Source organism: Homarus americanus, unplaced genomic scaffold (genome assembly GCF_018991925.1).
Source record: "Homarus americanus isolate GMGI-L3 unplaced genomic scaffold, GMGI_Hamer_2.0 scaffold24922, whole genome shotgun sequence".
Classification (NCBI taxonomy): Eukaryota; Metazoa; Arthropoda; class Malacostraca; order Decapoda; family Nephropidae; genus Homarus; species Homarus americanus.
In genome coordinates, this window is record NW_024722610.1 from 5,145,452 (window position 1) to 5,167,341 (window position 21,890).

Sequence of the window (21,890 nt, forward strand, 5' to 3'; positions counted from 1 at the left end):
AGTGAGTGGCTGCTTGTCGAGGCTTACTAGTCGTGCTCTGCAAGTTAAATTTAATCCACAAGTACAGGATGTTGGGAAATACCTAATGTGAGTACCATAACCACCGTGAATATTATTATCCTTATCATTATTTATATTATATTCGTGATAAGAACTTCCCACACTTATATTTATTTATAATTTGCTCCACGATTTATCAGCTGACTCTAACTCTTAATACTTAGGTGAATTATTTAGACTTCTGCGTTATACATTTAACTAAACGACTTGTAGTATCTTCCGACCACATTTTAATATAAACTGATGAAAATGCTTTTTGGTTTAACTTAAATGCATCGAGCAGCCACTATAATGTACCGCAGTCCACAGCCGCCAAAGTTTAACCTCGTAAGTGTTTCTTCTCCATTGACTTGTATTTATTTAGGTGTTGATTCTCTGGTCATATTAACGTAATTCATCTTGTTGGTAATCTTATTATATTATTCGCTTTTCTAGTTCACACCCGTGGCCGTCTGTACCTACGTGAGGTCAAAGAATAGAAGATACACTGCATGAGGTGACTGTACGTGACGCTGTCATCCTCTCCGTGATGGCTCTAGTAAGATATTTATTCAGTGTAATCAGTGATATCGCCATAAAAGTTTACATTTGTTAAGCATGCAGATAGATTGATAGATAGATGTAGGTATTTATTCAGTAACATCATAGTTTCACGCGGGTTCTGTATGTCCCTAGACAGTACAGATTATTGTACTCACACTGTACAGACAGTGCACTGAGTGCAGGTATACCGCTGTAAACAATATGTCAAATGAACCAAGGACAGCCCTAGTTAGACTTTGAGCCCAAGATAGTTGTGGGAAGCTACGGTGATAAGACGCACTTTTGCAGTAGGCGCCGTGCAGCGTTAATCATAGCAATAATTAAGTTATACTGTATGTGATAAAGTTTATCGTGACGAAATTAATTTGTAAAAATAAATGCGAGTTAAGACTACGTGCGTGAAGACACGCAGTACAGTGGTACCACTTGACATTGACAACCTCCACGTCAGCATATTGCTGCCACCGGTGTCACTGTAATATTGTATTTACTATATCTGGGCTATATTTAGCATTGTGTAAGATCAGATTTTAGTTTTAAGTTTAGATAGAGAATATAATATGAAATAAACCCTTCGAGCAAGCCAAATACAGATATATTATAAAGCGTGCGGTAGTGTTCGAGATCCAGACGAACCTGCTGGAACAATCTGCTGGAGTGGGAGGTGAGGAGTGACGCAGTAACGCCTCTTATAATGTTTACCTATATCACCTCCTTTCTCCTCAATATTACGATTAGTTGGGGAAATTTTTCAAAATATGATTTTAAGTCTTGCGACACGGAAATTAAATATGTGAATTAAAGCTCTGCGTGTACAACTTCTTGTGAAATTGTCTCAAACCCTATGATGACGATGGTTTAACCCTTTAATGACGATGATAAACTTATAATGATAAGATTTAAAACCCTTTAAAGCCGATGATTTAACCCTTTAAGTAAAGATGGCTTTTAAACCTCTCAGGGTGATGTTTTTAGCAGTTTGATGGCAATAATTTAACCATTGATGATTATAGTTCTACCCTCCGAGGATGATGATTGATCTTTTTGAAGACAATTAACCCTCTGAGGACGATTCACCCATTTTGTTCTCAGTGGGTTAATCAATGTTATGATATATTACTCACTGCCCTTCAACAACTAATGACCATCGTAATTATTCATTCACTGTACATCAATTAAGAGACCGGCGCTCTCGATAGATAGAACTTTTACTTTTATCCTCTTCACCACTGATCAGCTCGTTAGCCGCCTGGGCGCTCGGTCACGTCTCTGTTAGTAATTGTGTTGTGTATGGAAATTATTAGTGTATATGGTTAATGAATGTCGAAGGACACTATAAAGACAGGGAGATAGATAGGCACATAAATAGATATACAGTATACACCCTGACGAAAATTCAAGTTAAGTGTCCCGGGTTCACTACATGACTTGGTACACGTCAGTCATCGCCTACTACACATATTTCTCCGCTTATATCTATCATTAACCACATAAAAATACTTAATTTAAAACACACTTAAATATCAAGAAAATTAAACTGATTTAATAATTATTCTTTATATTAAATAGAAGGTAATGTTGTTTACACGTGAAGAGTTGTGCGGTAGGTTCCTCACCACAGCTGACGCAAGGTGGTGGAGGAGAGGCAGGAAGGAATGTTTTTACCCTCACACACACACTATCCCTCTCACTCATTACCGGTGTAGCTCCAGTCCAGTGAACACCTAGTACATGGGTGCTCTCTCACTATAAAGCCATTTGCCTAAGGAACGTTTGTCGACAACTATCACCTGAAGAAATATTTGATAGTAACAAGTATAGAATAATTTATTGTATCATTCACGGGAAGAATATTTATTATACCGGTGACATAAAGAAACAAGAAGCAATTAATATTATTTTAAAGTATTTATTATCATCAGTTGATTTTTATTATTATTTACTCAAGTTCGTCTTTGTGTTGTCAGTGAGAGTAAAAAAAAATACGAAATCAAAATGTGGTGGAGGACTTGTGTTTGTGTGGTGTTGGTGGTGGTTGTACACACCTCAAGAGCACAGTGGTTTGGTGGACAACAGAAAGCTTCAAAAGGAGACACAGCTGCTGGCGAGAGATGCTTCTGTCAGGTGAGGTGGAGGAACAGCTGTGATATGAGTTACTATGGAAGGGAGGTGGGCTAAGGTAGATGAAGACCCTGGTAAATTTTTTTTTTTTTTTCATGATTCTCTTGGGCTGAGTTTGCTGTACATTGAGTAATTATTAGGGAAAGGCAAGTAAATGATAAGAACTAGGTACTGTAATATTTATAGTGATAATATTTTTACACAAGGAAAGATTTGTGTTTTGGTAATACAGTAGTAAACTTTCTTGGGATAATATAAGACAATATTGCACGTTATCCAGTAACTTGAGGAAATTTTTCAATAGAAGGAAGGTAAATGCTTTCTTACCTCATGAAAATCCCAGTAAATTTTGAAAGAACTTTATTATTTCCCATTTTTTTTCTGTTTTGAACACTGCTCTTCCATGTCCATGCATTATACCATCATATCCACCCTTTTTATATTTATTTTAGGTCGTTTTGGTTCATTCACAGGAATTATTTGATTTATTGGTTATAAAATTAACCAACTTAACCTGATGTAACTCCTCTGTCTACAGTATATATCAGGTTACGTAGGTTGAGTTAGGTAGATTAATTTTGTTCATTTTATCGGTAATGGTGGAGGAGATGGCTAACACAAGAAGCAGTTGCATGATTTCTTTAAATTTTTCCACAGATGTTGTTTGGACGATAATTAGTAATGAAAAGATAACAATTGACAGAACCTGACCTAAGCAACCAAATTTTATTGTTTTCTTATCAATTAAGAGTTAACATCTCGATCAGGAAAAATACTTTGAAACTATTTGTCTCTTGTGTGCAGCTAATTGTGTCTACAACAATATCTGTTAAAGTTAATAAAAGTTGTTTGTTACTCTCAGCCAGTATTGAAAAGTTTTAAATGAATACATTATATTATTTCTAGATACAATTTTGTTCATATGGCTGATAAATTATAGAGGAGTGTTATTAGTGGTTTAGTTCCACCATCATAAGAATAATTTATATGTTGCAGGTGGCAGTGATCACAAGCTTTCTCACTATACTTGTACTGTATTTCTTTTCAACAAATTGTCTCCTAAAAATACAAGTTCTTAGTGAATTGTTATTAAGTGGTAAGTGTTAAATTATTATGGTAAGCCATATATTAAATATAACCTAAACCAACCCCTCTTAACCTAACCTAATCATCTGACAGCTTTGTCGGTTAACCTTGGTCAAATTACCTTACTATTTACCATTTTACTGTATAATGTACATGTATGTACACCATTTACCTACATTGTCTATACCAGTGGTTCTCAACCTAGGGGCCAAGGTCCCCAAGGGAGCCACGGCGAGCTGTTATATATTGTATGTTTTCAAATAATGTTGGGAATCTGAATTAAACAAAACGTGTATTACTTATTTTGACTTGGCAGAAGAGAATTTTCATAATTTTTTTTGTCATTTTGTTTAATCATAACGACAATAAAATTTTAATATTTACATACTCTGGTGCTAATTTTTTTTTATTTTTTACGGATTATTTAAGATTTCACAGGTCCAGTCCCTGTCTGTGTGACAGGCGCTGGACCGAGCTGCTGAACTGACTTGTTCAGTACGTGTCCGTGTGTCATCCCTTTGCAAGTGGTGATAGGACCGAATGATCTCAGTCTGGCCTGGGATACCATCACGAAAACAGTGGAGTGTATTGTCTCTGAACCATATATACAGTAGAAGTCCAAAAATCCGGACTGCTTGGGGATTGGGTCGGTCCGGATTTTCGGATTTTCCGGATTCTCAGGCAGTACTTTTAAAATTCAAATTTAAGGAAGAATAAAGAAGAGATGAACAGGTACATTTTGATAATTTATTCATTAGCAAATATAGCATGCTTCAAAATGAGCAGTTTTAAAGAAAAAGCTTTGAATTCTAGAATTTTATTCTTTGTCTTTTTTATATGATAAATTGCAGACTTTCCAATGTGGTATGTTTCCATTACAACAGTATTGCTCACACCACATTCTAGTTTCTTAATTATTTCAAGTTTGTCACTCAATTTCAACGTGTTCTTCTTTCTCTTCACACAACGAAGTTTATCTACTTTAGGAGCCATTATTATGGGCTTGTACTCTGTACATGGAAAGAGTAGGACTCAAAATTACACATGTTGTCACAGTTTGATTGCTCGTTTTAAAGTGGCAACTACGTGGTCGCTTGTAGTCGCTGTGCAGCTGTGGCGCTCACGCAGGCGCACATACACACAAAAGCCCGCTAAAAAAAAAAGTTTTTGTTTTCGAAAAGTCCGGATTCTCGGGTGGTCCGGATTTCTGGCATCCGGATTTTGGGACTTTTACTGTATATATATATATATATATATATACAGTTGTACCCCCACTTAACGCGGTCAATTGAACCCAGAGGGTCCCGCGTTAAGTGAAATCCGCGTTAAGTGAACAACAGAACATATGGGATTAATTCCAATAGAAACCGGCCCGACCCCCAAACTCCACTTTTTGAAGGCACATACCTATGTTGTAGTAAAAATAACATCTTAATTTTATGATGGTACATGCACACAATTAATACTTAAGAGAAATAGAGAAATACAGTCGCCAAGTTAATGTCCATTCAAATAATGGACTCAACTCCCTCCCCCTCTCACACTACACTGCCGGCTCTTCCCTCTCAGAGAAATTTTTGGGGAAAACCACTAAATTTTAATAAATAATACCTCAAACTAAAGTTAGGATAATACAATTGACATTGCTGGATTCCTTGTAAGACCAGGAATATTTTGAATATAAATGTCATATATTTTGCACAAAAGATAACATAGTTACCTAGAGAAAAATTTTTATCTAAAATTTGTATGTTTAATGCAAAATATATGATGTTTATATTCAAAATGATCACCAAATTATAAGAATTCCAGCAATGTAAATTATATTCTGACCGGGTAATTTGTATGAATTTTATGAGCTAAAACAAATATCTTCAGTTAATAAAAAAAAAATAATCTTCAGGACACTATCTGTCAATCAAAGTACCCCACCTTGCCTCCCCCCCTCTTCCAACCGCGCGGTCAGTCCCAACCCTCCCCCCCCCCCCACCAATCCTCCCTTCCAGAGTTTTTAACATTTAGTATTAAATAATACCTCAGATTAAAGTTAGGATAATATAATTGACATTGCTGGATTCCTTGTAAGACCAGGAATATTTTGAATATAAATGTCATATATTTTGCACAAAAGATAACATAGTTAATTTGAGAAAAATTTTTATCTAAAATTTGTATGTCTAATGCAAAATATATGATGTTTATATTCAAAATGATCATCAAATTATAAGAATTCCAGCAATGTAAATTATATTCAGACCGGGTAATTTGTATGAATTTTATGAGCTAAAACAAATATCTTCAGTTAATAAAAAAAAAAATAATTCTTCACTGGGTAACAGATGGTCGGTCGGTCCCTCCCTCCCCCCCACCCCCCACCAACCGTCCCAAGGAGATGTGTGGGATAACCACTAAATTTTAATAAATAATACCTCAAACTAAAGTTAGGATAATATAATTGACATTGCTGGATTCCTTGTAAGACCAGGAATATTTTGAATATAAATGTCATATATTTTGCACAAAAGATAACATAGTTACTCTGAGAAAAATTTTTATCTAAAATTTGTATGTCTAATGCAAAATATATGATGTTTATATTCAAAATGATCACCAAATTATAAGAATTCCAGCAATGTAAATTATATTCTGGCCGGGTAATTTGTATGAATTTTATGAGCTAAAACAGGCAGTCAGGCAGGGTGGCGGGTGGGGCAAATCTAAAAATAGCGTCTCGAGCCGGACACTCACCGCGTATATGTGGAAAAAATCCGTGTTAAGTGAAAGTTCAGCTCTGGCGAGGCACCGCGTATATGATAAAACGCGTTAAGTGAAACCGCGTTAGGCGGGGTAATACTGTATATTATTATTTTTTCATTTATTGGGCACCCCTCTACATCCTTGTGTAAAATGAAGCGCAAAAGCGTTTACAGCGTCCAACAGGGAAGCATGCTAAGTTCATGCTTGCCTTATGTCTCATGAATTAAGGGCGTAGAAGCCTGAAGAGTCGAGGGCGTAAAAGCCTGAAGAGTCAATGGTTTATGTCTAAGCAAGTTATTGGAAGTTCCAACAACTTGTCCCTGAATACGAATTCGCAACTTTCCTGAACCATATATTGTGTTTGAGCTTGATTTGAGCATAATATACTCCGTAATTGGTGTTACCTCTACTTATTTTGTTTCATAATTCATGTGGTCGCTGCTTTACGTGGGTGAAATATTTGTACACTTCCTTTATTAATTATTTCCTTATTTGTTGGTGCCGTTGTTGTTCATACTCTTTCTTTACTTATATAATCCTACCAATTTTAGTGCTAAATTGGTATGACTCACTATTCTTTTCATTCTTCCAAGTTGGGCAGTGCTTGTCAAAGGAGGCGTGTTCTTGCTTACAAGAAGTACACTTCAGCTTGCTAGTTTGAGTGTGAATGTTTACCTGTGTGCATGTTTGTGTATGACTGCATGTGTGAATGCATGGGCGTGTTATGTATGTGAATGTGTGTGTGTGTGTGTTTGCCATTCTAACTCTTGTTCTATTTATCTGTCCTTCTTTATCATTCTTTAGTATTTATCACTTGTCTGTTCTGGGAGAAAAATGAAGGAGGCCACGAGGATGTTGAAAATTCCTCAAGGGGGGAATGGAGTGAAAAAGGTTGAGAACCACTGGTCTATACTGTACAAGTATGTACTGTATTAATGCTGAACTGTATACTGTACAGTACTGTACCTGCCTAGTTTACATAGCTGCATGCTTACCCAATTTTAAACCTGTATGACAATTTTACTGAGTAAATATTATTATTTTTACCCTTTTTCCTTCCCCCCCCAGCTGAAAGGTGCTATAGACGATTGCTCCTGTTCTGTCGAGACAATTGACAGTTTCAACAACCTCAGAATTTATCCCCGGCTCAACAGCCTCCTACAGAAGAACTTCTTCAGGTACTGGAAGGTAAGTTGGTGGTGTTACAGCAGTAACAAAATGTATCTTATCTCTCTACTGTGTCTTGGGTTCAATCCCCGCCTGGAACAGATACAAGAAGGGTGTCATCCTGTGAGACACTAGCAAGCATGGCAGGTTTTCTCTGCATACTGTACTATAGTTTCCTCCTGTGCTACCATTGGCTCTTGGAGGGCATAACAAAGAACATGCAGTATCTCAACTGCTTGAACAGCTATTACAGTAAACTGGTGAACTGATAAATAACTAAAGGATAGTTGCTTGTGCCAAGGTCGGCCTGTGACAGGATGTTGGAGTGGTAGGAAGTGCAGATTAATTATTAGAGATTTTTTATTGTACAAATGATTTCCATCTCTATATCAGCTCATTTCCTGTTTAGGCTGTCAGTTTGCTACGTTGTTATGGCGATCATTGTCTCGTAGGATATGTTTGGAGCCAAGTTATGTGTTCCTGTGTACATTATTAGGCCTGTTTATTCCTACATTTTTTTATGTACAATCAAAGACAAAAGTCGTGTCGCGGTTTTGTTCAAGGCAGAGCGCACCAAAGGTTTAGCCCTTCGGCATATGTTTTCACCAAATTTCACAACACAACGTTTGTCTTTCAATGTACAGTGCAGTACTTTGTTTTATTGGATAATATCATGCAGTTTTGGAAATGTCTTGATTATCACATAATACTTTACAGGTACAGTACTGTGCAGGCATTTTATTTTTCTCTGGGTACTGTACAGATCTGTATTTGTCTTGTACTGTATAATTATCATCACCATCATGAACGTTTTTACTGTCATTTTCCATGGTTGAGTGGGTTACCATACACTACTATTACACTGTTACACTTGTCTTATCAAATGCTGGTACCTGTATATACAGTGCAGTAATGGCAAATCTTTCTCAACAGGTCAACTTGAACAAGAAGTGTCCATTCTGGGAGGATGACAGCAGATGCGCAATTCGCTACTGCAGTGTAAAGCCGTGCACTGATGTAAGTGATTCATCTTTCCATTTACAGTACAGTGTTAAGTCTAGAAATGAAATGATACAGGGAATAACTATCCTAAGCCAGAGGACTTACAACTGTCTTATACCATAGATATTAGTGTAGATATGCTGCTTTACATGTTAGATATGGAAAGATGTTCAATGATGATAATGTAAGAATACTGTAATCCAATCTACCGTCGAGAACTGTAACACTTCATTCCCCCTCAAGACATCACTAAGGGGTGGCCTCGTGTATAATCTTCCCACCTAAATATTTGCTGACAGTCTCTTCATCATTACATGTTATAAAATTCTCAGCATTGATACTTGAAATATCTTTGTTTAGATATTTTGTTGGTTGATTTGGCCGAGATGTGTTTGTATGTGTGTATGTACTGTATGTTTGTATGTGTGTGTACAGTATTTATACATGTTACAAGTGACATACCAAACATGTTTGGGTTAGGGATTAGTGAGGATTAAAAAATAAGAGAATTTATTCATAAAATGCATTTGGAAATCCTCTTATTACCTTACCCTAAAGACCCAGTATTATGAATAAATACTTTATCTTGAACATAATCCTAACTGAGCCTTCACACTGCCACATTTGGTACCATTTATACGTACTGCTGCGTACTGTAAATATATTGTATAGATCTAAGGGATGGGCAGATGGATAAGTCAGTCTAAACATTCATCTGTAAGTTTGAATCATTAACTCCTACACCAGTTTTTGATGGAAGTGTGAAGGCCAGTGTCATGATGGTTAGGTTAGGTTGAATAAAACTTAAGAAATTCGAATTATTCAAGTTATTTTTTTGAATTTGGTTTGGGGTGAACAGGAGTTATACCACAGTGATCAGAAACTATAAGTCAGGTATGAACACTGGTGGCAGGTGTTACACAGGTGTGATGTGAGAGAACATAACACAGGTGTTCAATAAATGGCAGGTGTGCCACAGGTTTCAGATATGAAAAGGTCTTTTTTTCACATGTAATATTTTGTAAAGTATTCTGAAGCAAATACAAACAAGATTTATTGTTTTTCTCTTGGTTTCTAATTTTATATACAGTACAATTTTTCAATATTTCAAGAGACTTTTTGGTTGAAGGTCATATAAACCTCACTTCTGCTGGTCCTAAATGTATCATTAACACTGGCCCTCTTAAGGTTTTTTTTTTAACATCTGAACTACACGACTTTATTCTTTGTACAGCACAGTACTTCTCCTTCTTCATCTGTCTAAAATAGTGTCTTTTTTTATACTTTCTCATCAATAAATGTCACCTGGAACACCTATCACCTCTCCCTACACTATTGTATCGTCTTATGAGAAACCTTAATATTCTCTTCTGATGATTTATTTGATTGTTCATTCAGCAGATGAGTCGTTGCAAACCATGTAGGTAACATTTGCTAATTTAATGTATAAATGGAATACTACAGAACTTACCCTGCCCTGCTGTGCTCCCCCATACTCATACTGTACTGTATTGTAAACTTTGTACTGTACAGGTGTCCCTCGGGTTACGGAAGGTTTACGGTCCTAAAAAATTCCTTGAATTTCTGTAACTCGAAGGACCCCTCTACAGTACTAAACATTTGCTCTTCTTTCAGTTCATTTGTCCATGACCTCCTTTATATGGTTAGATGCATAATTAAATATAATACAGTACCCATCGCCAACTGTAAAAGGAGGTTGTTGATAAGAAAGATATAAAAAAAGGCAGGAATTGAAACTTATTGAAACATTGCAAGTTAAACACTAGCTGGTGGATCTAGGCTAATACAGTATACTATGACAAAATAATGAAAAGAAGGATGCATGACTATATATATTTTTTCCAGCATTTCAGAATCTGTTTGTACATAAAATCAGCTGCAGGAAGGTTGTTGCTGGGTATACCTTAGTCAGCTCACCCAATGGCAGTCTTCTTTTGACAGCTTTACATGATGTATAAGATACTTTTTTTTTTTTTTTACTTAGGTATATTGTCTCTTGTGTTTTGTGAGTGTACTGTCGGCTTTTCTTTAGTTTTGTGCTATTATGTATTTTAAGTTTTATTTACATGCTTTCTGTACTTTACATTGTAGCAAGAGGACTCGGTAAATCCAACCAGGAACAAAGACAATCCTCAAAGCTTGGCAAGTAAAAGGACAAGTATGAATTTAAGTATTAGTGAAGGTGTGGATCCAGAAAAGGTTAATATGGGTGATAGTGTGAGAGAAATTCTACCCTGGTAATCAACTTCTTTCCATTGGTTATTTTCTTTTTTAAACTGGGCATTGGTTATTTGTCTCTATATTTAGTGAAATTGATCATTGTATTTTGAGAAAAGTTAAATTCATTACTGGGTTTTTGTCTGTGATTGTGAGGCCATTTGTCACTTTTATGGAACATTTAATTTGCAGTTTAAGTATTGTAAATATGAAATGAACTTTAGTCTATGTAATAAAGAGACTTTTTTGAAGGGAATAGTAAGAGTGTCAGAGATCATCCGTCATTAACGAGAACTACCTGTAGCTGTGTCGCTGCACTAAAAATGAGAGAATAAGTAATCATTGCCCTTTACAATATACACAGAGAGCACTTTTGTTTATTTGATGATACTGCACTGGACTTGAGATTTATTTTAGTGGTTGCACATAAAAATAAATTACAGTATTTTCTTTCAGTTCTTCATTTATTATGTTTTATACAGTATCTTTGTCTCTTATGTTATATCTGTATATGGAACATTGTATAGTTCCTTTCATTCCTTAATTTTTATGTTTCAGTTCTTTTTTTATTTTTTTATTTTATGTATCAAGTTTCTCCAGTAAATCCTTTCTTAAAAAAACACATTTATTTTCAGATTTTTGTTAGCACTTGTTTTGTTTTTTTAATAACCCGATCTTAACGTTTGATTACTGTACGTATTGTGATTTATTTTTCAGAGTCTTAGGCTATGATAAGAACCTTTGTTTATACAGGAAGATGACACAGTATAGTTAGGATCACATGAATCTCCACCCCAGTTTATTTCATCACCTTAAGATTATAACCACCTTAATACTATTAGGGGAGGGGGGGGGGGGTAGGTTAATGTTAGGGTGGTTAATCTTTAGGTGATGAAATAACCCAAGGTGGAGATTCTTCGGGTGATTCATTATTTATCTCGGTGTTCATTATGAAGTACAACTCGCTGACCTTACTGTGTGTGGGGGAGGAACTTGTTTGAATAGTGTTTATATATGATGTCTACAGTTCTTTTAATTTGTTTTCTAATTACCTGGTTAATTTAAGTATCTCTCTAGATTATATTAGAAAGATTAGTTAGGAATACTGTATAACGATAAGTTTTTGTGTACGGTATGTTGTTGTTTGATGTTAATATAAAATAGGGGAAAGTCTTACAAAAGTATTTAGTACAGTAGTAACTTGGCTAATAGAGAACTGTGTATTCAACATTCCTACTTCCTGGTTGTGGGACTTTTTAGAAATATGTCGTGGGATTGTGGCCTCGACTAACACTTACAGTCAACCCTCACTTTACGCGGTCCCACATTCCGCGTTTCCAAGTTTACACTTCCAAGTTTACACGTGCCCTGCCAGAACCCAGGATGCTCACATTCCGCGGCGGGTGTACCCCTTTACACGGGTGAAGTATAATTTTTTTATTTAGCTCATAAAATTCATACAAATTATCCGACCAGAATATAATTTACATTGCTGGAATTCTTACAATTTGATGATCATTTTGAATATAAACATCATAGATTTTGCATTAGACATACAAATTTTAGATATAATGTTTACTCTGAGTAAATATGTTATCTTTTGTGCAAAATATGACATTTATATTCAAAATATTCCTGGTCTTACAAGGAATCCAGCAATGTCAATTATATTATCCTAACTTTAGTCTGATTTATTATTTATTACTAAAAAGGTAAACAGTCTGGTATTCCCACACATTCATCTGGTAGGGAGGGTTTGGTAGGGAGGGACCGGCGACCGACCACCTGGCACCACGGTGTGAAGAATATATTTTTTTTTTATTAACTGAAGATATTTGTTTTAGCTCATAAAATTCATACAAATTACCCGGCCAGAATATAATTTACATTGCTGGAATTCTTACAATTTGATGATCATTTTGAATATAAACATCATAGATTTTGCATTAGACATACAAATTTTAGATATAATGTTTACTCTGAGTAAATATGTTATCTTTTGTGCAAAATATATGACATTTGTATTCAAAATATTCCTGGTCTTACAAGGAAACCAGCAATGTCAATTATATTATCCTAACTTTAGTTTGAGGTATTATTTATTACTATACCTGGTTTTCCCCCAAAAATTTCTGAGAGGGAAGAGCCAGCGAGTGTAGTGTGAGAAGAGGGGGTAGGGAGTTGAGTCCATTATTTGAATGGACATTAACTTGGCGACTGTATTTCTCTATTTCTCTTAAGTATTAATTGTGTGCATGTACCATCATAAAATTAAGATGTTATTTTTACTAGAACATAGGTATTATGTTGAAAAAAGTGGAGTTTGGGGGTCAGCTGGTCTCTATTTCATTTAATCCCATATGTTATGTTATTCACTTTACGAGTTTCTCACTTTCCGTGGTACCCTGTGGGTTACATTAACCGCGTAAAGTGAGGGTTGACTGTATTTTGTATTTTAATATATTTTGTTATGTTTTGATAACTGTGCTGTATATAAAAAAAAAATCTTGATCTGCATCGGGAATATAATGATTTCAGATCCCAGAAGGCATCAAAGGAACCGTCAGTCCCAATGGAAACGATGGCTCACACATGTTGAAGAAGAAGACCTCCCACACCAGTACACCAGACTGTGATGCCGAGAAGGCCCTGGGTTACCTCAACATGACTCTCAGGTACTGTGTAGGCTCCTTACAGTGTCTCTTTGCTTTGGTTCATTTGCTCAAAGTAAGTAGTAAATGTTAGCTATTAGTGTGTGGAGGAGGGGTTGCGTTTGTGTATTTTTCCATAACCGTTTGGCTATACTTATCATGGTGACAAAAGTGAAAATGGAAAATTGTCTTTATTTGGTTTTGCACATATTGTTTTTATTAAATGTTTGTTTTTCAAGTAGAATGTATAAATAAACATAGAGAATATTATATGCAAATTTTAGGGTGTACAGTGTTGTTGTTGTTGTTTTTTATTTATTGATGAAATATTTGTTTCATCTGTCCCATCTTGTAATTCTTTCATTTGATAATAATATATAATTGCAGCAAGGAGTCAATTGATGAGTTTGAGCGCTGGGCGGCCCACGACAGCGCTCAGGACAGCTTCTGTGATCTAGAAGACGAATCTTCTGTAGACAGCGAATATGTTGACCTCCTCCTGAACCCTGAGAGATACACAGGTTATGTTGGACCCTCAACTCACCGTATCTGGAGAAGCATCTATCAGGAAAATTGTTTTAAGTGAGTAGTACTGTACTTTATCTTGTGTTTGTTGTGATATTATACAGTACTGACATTTTCTAATATACTGTAACATTATATTCTGTCTTGACATAGTGGGTTTGGATGAGTTTTTATTGGTGTTTTGAAGTTTAAGGGATGACATATACTTTGGTGGTGCATATAGTAAGGTATATAGGCCATTGTACTGGGTGACTCACTCGCTCATGTAGCTTATATAATAGTGTTTTGTGTGTTTTCATGTGGTGATGGAATCACCCTGTATAAGCTAACTAGTGTGCTGATATAATTACTGTATAAAGTGTTGCTCTAAGGAGAACTCACCATCTATGTCCTTGTTGTTGGCAGACCTACGGGGCGTGTTCAGTCATACATGGACTTCAGTAATATTGGAGGTGAGTGAAAGGACCGAAACTGTAGTATTTAAGGTATTCTGTTGTGCTTTGTTTAAGTCTCTTATTAATATTATAATTTTTTCCATCAACTGACTAACCAACTGAAGTACAATACAGCTTTTTCAACAACTCTTGTACCACCAGTTGAAGTCCCTGATCTCTCGACCATGGGAATTGGAACTACTGTAATAAACCAGGCCAAATCCTTCCCATCATAACCAAATCCCTTTAAAAAAAAGACTTGGGTGTTGACAAGACTCTTCAGTGGCAGCTGTGTTTGATGTTTGACTAAATATTACTCATTGACCTCTCAAGAACTCCAACTTCGTGTGATTTCTAGCTAAAAGTGTTTTTAAAACTCTCTATCACTTCACTTGTGGACTATCAACTTGTAACTCTTACTTGTAGCATTTGTAGGTCTCAAGTCCCTCTCAATTCATGATAGTTTTGGGGCTTTGATATTATTATAGTACACTAACAATATTTCCTGTTATTAAGCATTTGGTAAATAATTGGAGTGATGAAATACTTATATTATGTCACTAAATTCATGGGATATAATTACGGTAGTACAACTAAATTTATGTGATATTATTAGATCATAAATTTATAAACATCACTAGCTCCTACCTTCTGTCATGTACAGTAGTGGACAATAACAGCTGGCAGGCAGGGACGGAGAGAGGTGGTGTAAGGGTTGGTGGAGACATGGCAATGTTGCATAGGGGTGGTGATGAAAAGTCTTTGATTTTCTTTACACACAACGAATTGATAATTTTTTTTTCAGTTTAATTATGAGACAGGCACGGTTTACATTCCCTGCCACAGAATTCTTTTTGTTCGCAACTGTACATGACTGTTAGGTCATTATTTCTACTTGTCCTGATCAATTACTGCTGCACTCTCACATCCTGCACATGTTTTACACTTCTCTTTCTATTATTTTCTCCTTTTTTGGGGTTGATTCTCTGTCCTTTGATTCATCACATGTGGGAGTAGGTTAATGAACCAATTTGTCTTTCACCTGAAGAATCTCCAGCCTAGCTTATTTCACCTAAAGGTTTACAATCCTAATTCTATCCTAACCTAACCAACCTTTCCTAACCTCATCCCTCAAACAGTGTCAGGCTGGTTAATCTTTAGGTGAAATAATCTGGGATGGAAGTTCTTTTAGTGATCCATCTTTTGAAATATTATAAGATTTTTCTTTTCAGATTCAAATGTATGTATGATTTTGGATATACAGTACAGTGTAATTGGTTTTAATATATAAGTCATTAGAGTGTAATATAGTGTGTCCTTGAATTGTCAGACCCATTTTAAAGTATAATAACCTCAAAAGTATTACAGAGAGAACAATACAGTTTTATACTAGACGGCCAACTCATTTGTTCTTTCTGTTTGTTTTAGTAGATCTTTGGGTGTACTGCACTGTGTTCTGTCTGTGGTATTATTGAAGTTCTTAAGTTTCAAAGTGGGTTAGAGTATTTATGGACACCTTGTAGCATATATATACATCTCTTTTAGCAAACAATTATAACATTTAGAGAGATTTTAGTACTTAGATTTTGATAATTTTGTCTTTAGAATCTAATTAAAAGTCATGAGAGAGCAAAAAAAAAAAGCAACTGTATCTTAGATTATCCACGCCCATTCTCACCCATGTTACCTCTTCTCTCTCCAGCTGATGATTTTCTGAAAGGTAAGATTGTTTTCTGTGGGTAGCAGGTAGTGTCTTGCCTGTCAGGGTTAGCTAAAGGGTGATTCACTCGGCAGTAACCCTGGTGTGTGGAGCTTATACAGGGTGGTCGAGAGGTAGCTGACGACAAGCATTAAACTTAGCGTAGAATTCTGTCGTTATTATCCTACGTCATACACCACAGCTACTTAACATACATCATACATACTACATAATATACTGTACATCATTAATGCTACACATACACTGATTTCTCGCCCACCCTATACCTGTACATATAACCTAACCATCGCCATTGGCTTTGTGTTACGGTCATGTGAGAGGGTTTTTTGTGGGTCGTCTTCGTGTGGGTTTATAAATAACTAACATTTTAGCATTACTCTGGGGGCTATTTGTGAGTGAATCGCCCTTTGGATCTAAACCCTGAACTCTCTTAAAATGTCAACTTTTCCACTACACTCTGTATTATAAGTTCTTTCCCATTTTGGTGCAAGGTGGCTGGAGGTAACAACAATGCCAAAAAATTTCCCTAATGACACCACGAATTCCCTCTTCACTTGGTGTCATTTACAGTATTCTCTTTGTCATGCCTGGTACAGTATTGTCTTTTGTTATTGACTCTGTATCATCAAGTAGCCTTTTTCACAACTAAATCTTTATCCTGCTATGGTGTACGCTGGGATCAAGAGCATTCAGTTATGTCACATCTACCTACTATTCTTGGAGCATTATTTTAACATTCATTCCAATCTTCATCATCTCTTGACCCTGTTACTTTGTTGTTCAAGCCAGACGATTTTATTCAGCTCAGAGGGGACCCTATACACAGGGTTCATTTTCCCTAAGGTGACTACTGCACTGGTATTATTTTCAACTCAAGGTGTTAGGGGAAATCTCAGGAGAGTTTGAGGGAATGCATGGTCAGGTCAGAGGCATTTACAGTACTTCATTGTGTCCCTTATAAATGGAACCTAATGGGATAGGGTTAGGGGTGAGTGAGGATTAGGAAATAGGAGAATTTATTTATTATTTTTTTAATTCTCTTATTTCCTAACTCTTAGTCAACTCTAAACAGCATGTATATATGGATAGTATCTCTTATTCCTAAATGGTCATCACTGTATTGAGTTGAATCTCTGGATAGTTCAGGAGTGAGGAATGCATAGACTAAATCCTTTTCTTTATTCATGTACACACATAACACTGACCTTGTTTTGTCCACTGAGTTGGGGTTCAAAGGTTAACGCATGTGTCTGTGAAGGTCAAAGCGTTCCCATTATCCTCATTGTGCATATGGTTAGTTAGCTTTAGTCTGAGACACTGGCACAGCATGTGACCAGTTGAACATGCACTACACCAAGTAAAAGCTCTACCAACCCTGCTGACTGACCATGGAAATGAACCTTTGTTGCTTGGGTTGGAAGTTGACTAGCCATGGTGCCAGTTATCCACACGAAGAGTCTCAAACTATTGTATATAGTAGATAATTATTGTAATCATTTAAAGATCCTTTCTAAGTGATGTCCATTCTTTGAATACATACTAAAGGAAGAATCCCTGCTTCCTCTTATGAGAAGTTAGACCAAAATGTTGGATATTTTGCAAAGTTGTAATGAAGCTGACATGATGCTAAATGGTGGATAATGTTATTTGCTGTGCATCAGTCATGCTGTGCCAACAACACAAAAACTCTCAGAAACATTATCATCATAAAGATTTGATTTACCTTCACATAGAAACAGTTGGAATATGATCAATATTAATATAAAGTCAGTCATGAGTATAACCTTTTGATATGAAGAACAACTTGCTGTGATTGTAACGCAGCTCACATGTATGATCAAATTCACCATCTATAAATTGTGCTACATTTTCAGAACTGTGTCTGGAGAAAAGGGCATTTTACCGAGCTGTGTCTGGCCTCCACAGCAGCATCAACATTCATCTTGCAGCTCGTTATCTACTGTCGGGTAATGGTTGTTAATTACTGCATTATGACTTATCCATCCAGAGAAATACTGTACTGTAATTGATAAGTTAGTAGTGAGTTGTACACTTTATAAATGTACTAAGTTACTTAATATAATACAGTAATTGATGTTTGTGCTAACTCTTGAGAGCCATCAGGTTATGGGCTCCACTAGATGATGGAACAACTGGATCAGTATCAATCTTCTATTTTTACAGCAACCTCAACTTAAGCTAGAGCAGAATCCTCTATGAGGTCCAGTTTTTGGCAAATCCACGCTTGATGGAGTTTAGTTTACTTTAGAATAAATGGTTGCATAAGAGTTATTATTATTGGTAAAGTATATGTTTTAGTATTTCAGTCTTTTCATTCCATCAACAGATAAGAATGGTTTCGCAGAGGCCAATGATGGAGTTTGGGGTCACAACGTTGAGGAATTCCAGCGCAGGTTTGACCCGGAGTTGACTGGGGGAGAAGGACCGCTTCGTCTCAAAAATTTGTATTTTCTCTACTTGTTAGGTAAGTAGTCAATATTAATGCTCTTCCTTGTTTAGGTCATATAGTATAGTACAATACAGTAATCTTCCCATTAGCCAGAATAATTGGTGCAGACCAGTTTCAGGTTAGAGAGATTTCCAGGCATGGAGATGAATTTTATAATTCCGGAATTTTTCAGGTACTGGTGAAAGTTTTCTGGGGGTCTAAATTATGCATTTCGCACATAGCGACTTAACTGTAGTTAGATACAGAGCTGTATTTGTTTATGCAAGCACATGTACATGTACAATGCGGTATGTTGCCAATAAACAAAATATACTACTGTACAGTACAGTATAATATAGTGTAGTATAGTATAGTATTTTATAAGTATATGACCCATCTAGATAGATAATGTTTAGGCTTCAAAAAAATTATTCACCACTCATTGCCTTACAGGTTTTCTTGGCAGTCATGTTAATGGTTGTATTACAACAGTAACATTCTCCTCACTTGTTGATGTGGGTCTGAGAATGATCACTGAACACTTAAAGGGATATGATTGTCCTCGCTTGTTGATGTTTGTTGTTGGAAGGAGTCTTAAAGGTCACTCGGTTCTTACGTTCAAGTTATAAAATGGGATTTTATACTTTAGACCTTAATTTTTGTTCTCTTCCAGAACTCCGAGCCTTGGCCAAAGCTGCACCATATTTGGAGAGTCTGGAGTTTTACACAGGGAATGATGTTGAAGACAGTGAAGTGCGGAAAGCGGTTAGAGATCTGGTGACTATAGTGAAGTAAGTTTTGTATTTGTAAACCTTTTTATGATACAGATGTTCAGTATGTAGTACCTGTACTGTACTTTATGGTAAATACAAAGGTTAATCTATCAGCTTTCGGATAAACATAGTCATTTCACTTTCCTTAGCGATGTTTAGTGCAAAGACAGTGCAAATACTTCATGAAAAATTGTATTGGTATATAATAAAAAAAAGAGAAAAAATATATTGTAGAGAAACTATGGATGGAGGTTGAGGGGGCTTTGGGAAATCTAACCTTTGTGTATCCCATTCTTTCCCAGGAGCTTCCAGGAACACTTTGATGAAGGCACGATGTTCACAGGAGGATTCCAGGCCACCAAGCTGAAGACAGAATTCCGGGATCACTTCCGCAACATCACTCGCATTATGGACTGTGTGGGCTGTGATAAGTGTCGGCTGTGGGGAAAACTGCAGGTAGGAAAATAGCCTGAAGAGAGAGTGTCAGTCTGCTTTCCCTCATTCCTTTATTAACTCCCTTTGTTACAGCAGCAGTACTTGAATACTAACCTTCAAGAACCTGCTTTATCACGTCACAATACAGTATACTCTACCAGTTTCATTCACCATACAGTTGAGTTGTTTGAAAGAGTTGTTGTGGTCAATACATGTTTCACAGTGGTTTTAAAATCATACCGAGACACATGTAGTGTTACTTGCATATACAGCATGTGGTGCAGGTGTGACAGTGCTGACAATGGCAACTAAAGTGTTCTTAACACTACATTTTATTATTAACCTGCCTCTTGCATTAGTCATTTACAAAAGGTTGGATATTACAGATTACTGGCTTGGGGACGGCCCTGAAGATCTTGTTCTCTGGTAACTTTGACCAGCCCCTGGATCAGCAGCTGGACTTATCTACGGTGAGGCAGACCAGGTTCCAGCTGTCACGTGGAGAAATTGTTTCCCTCTTCAATGCATTTGGAAGGTGAGTCATATGCTGCTGTGGTTCTTTCTTCTCCCCCCTCACCACTACCATCACCACTAGCACCATCACTACCAACACCATTATTACCCCCATCACTCCCACCACCATTATTACCACCATCACCACAGGTTTTTCAACATATTGTCATAGAAAAATGCACCATATTTATTAGAGAAAAAATAGAAATACTAAATTATGTAAAAAAAAAACTTTGATGTGAATGATATATTGACAGATACAAAGATACTGCATACGATTTCATTAGTACAGTATACAGCTTACAGCTGATCAAGGTATCCAATGTATGTATCTTATAGGTTTTTTATTGTGGGGAAGTACAGTACAGTATACTGTATAGTATAGGGGAAAATCTTATTAATTCATGCAGTTGATGTGAAAAACTTGTCTTCCAGGTTGTCAAGCAGCATCATGGAACTAGAAAACTTTCGCCACAAGAGCTTAAGATGATGAGTCAGTTTGGGGTGAATATTTCTGTGATATATATATATATATATATATATATATATATATATATATATATATATATATATATATATATATATATATATATATATATATATATATATATATATATATATATATATATATATATATTAGTTTAATTTCTTATCTTGTTACGATGATGGTAAATGTGGGAAGTGATTAAATATATCGAGCTGTTATATAGTTATCAAAATTCAGTTATCCTACATTGTTGTTGTCCTCTTGAATTAGAAAGAAAGCGGTGAAATTCAGAGATATGAAGCAAATTTTTGTAAAATGTTAAAATAGTACTTTTTTTTAGTTTAAGTTAATATTTTCTTCAGTGATCTGGTTTAGTTGTTAGTACTGTACAATGTTTGCCACAAAATGTCAAATAAATTTCTCTGATCAAGTGTAGGTTTATGTGGTTTTGTTCAGGCCTCTGGAAAAGGCTTCAAACATCAGCAACATGAACACGAATACAGGTGTAAACTTACATAGACAAATCAAATGACCGCCTTTTATTGTATTGTCCATCTTACCAGGAAGGAGATGTATTTGGATTTAATAAATATTCACACATTTCCCAAGAGTTCTTCAATGGGTTCTTGTGGTAGCTCAAGAATGAGATGAAAGTTTGGGAACTGTAGAACCTAGGCATACAACAAGCCTTCTTTGTTTCAGTCTGTATTTGGTATAGTTACTACATTAACTAAGTGACAATCATAAGTTTTTGTTTGCTTGCAGGGATAACGAAGGAAGTCTTGGTTTTTTGGTCCAAATTACCCCAAAAAATGGTTTGTAAAAAATGGACAGATGGGTTCCTGATTGCACTGCGATTTTTAATGTTATTCATGTAAATGTAATAAGTTATTGATTTAAGGACGTCAACTTGTTTAACAATAAGAAAT

The 21,890-nt window shown here is 35.9% G+C and overlaps 1 protein-coding gene across 4 annotated transcripts; it reads left to right on the plus strand.

Annotated features, from left to right (window-relative positions):
* The first annotated feature begins 574 nt into the window (after positions 1 to 574).
* Positions 575 to 21,564, plus strand: LOC121862925 (ero1-like protein). 4 transcript variants are annotated; one of them, XM_042361355.1, is made up of 14 exons: positions 575 to 598; positions 7,636 to 7,755; positions 8,668 to 8,751; positions 10,849 to 10,956; positions 13,513 to 13,649; positions 14,013 to 14,207; positions 14,556 to 14,602; positions 16,287 to 16,304; positions 18,179 to 18,271; positions 18,652 to 18,789; positions 19,427 to 19,544; positions 19,829 to 19,982; positions 20,348 to 20,496; positions 20,910 to 21,564. In XM_042361355.1, exons 1-14 carry the CDS (start codon positions 590 to 592, stop codon positions 20,962 to 20,964), a joined length of 1,425 nt encoding a protein of 474 aa, XP_042217289.1. In that variant the 5' UTR covers positions 575 to 589; the 3' UTR covers positions 20,965 to 21,564. The 4 variants fall into 4 exon arrangements, with proteins under 4 accessions (XP_042217289.1, XP_042217286.1, XP_042217287.1 ...); XM_042361352.1 differs by lacking the exon at positions 575 to 598 and adding an exon at positions 2,202 to 2,727; XM_042361353.1 differs by lacking the exons at positions 575 to 598; positions 16,287 to 16,304 and adding an exon at positions 2,202 to 2,727.
* Positions 21,565 to 21,890: the final 326 nt, after the last annotated feature.

Coding starts and splice junctions, on each gene's coding strand:
- LOC121862925 (XM_042361352.1), top strand. CDS start 2,599: ATGTGGTGGAGGACTTGTGTTTGTGTGGTGTTGGTGGTGGTTGTACAC. Junction 10,957..13,512: donor AAGGTGTGGATCCAGAAAAG/GTTAATATGGGT, acceptor TAATGATTTCAG/ATCCCAGAAGGCATCAAAGG. Junction 19,983..20,347: donor GGCTGTGGGGAAAACTGCAG/GTAGGAAAATAG, acceptor TGGATATTACAG/ATTACTGGCTTGGGGACGGC.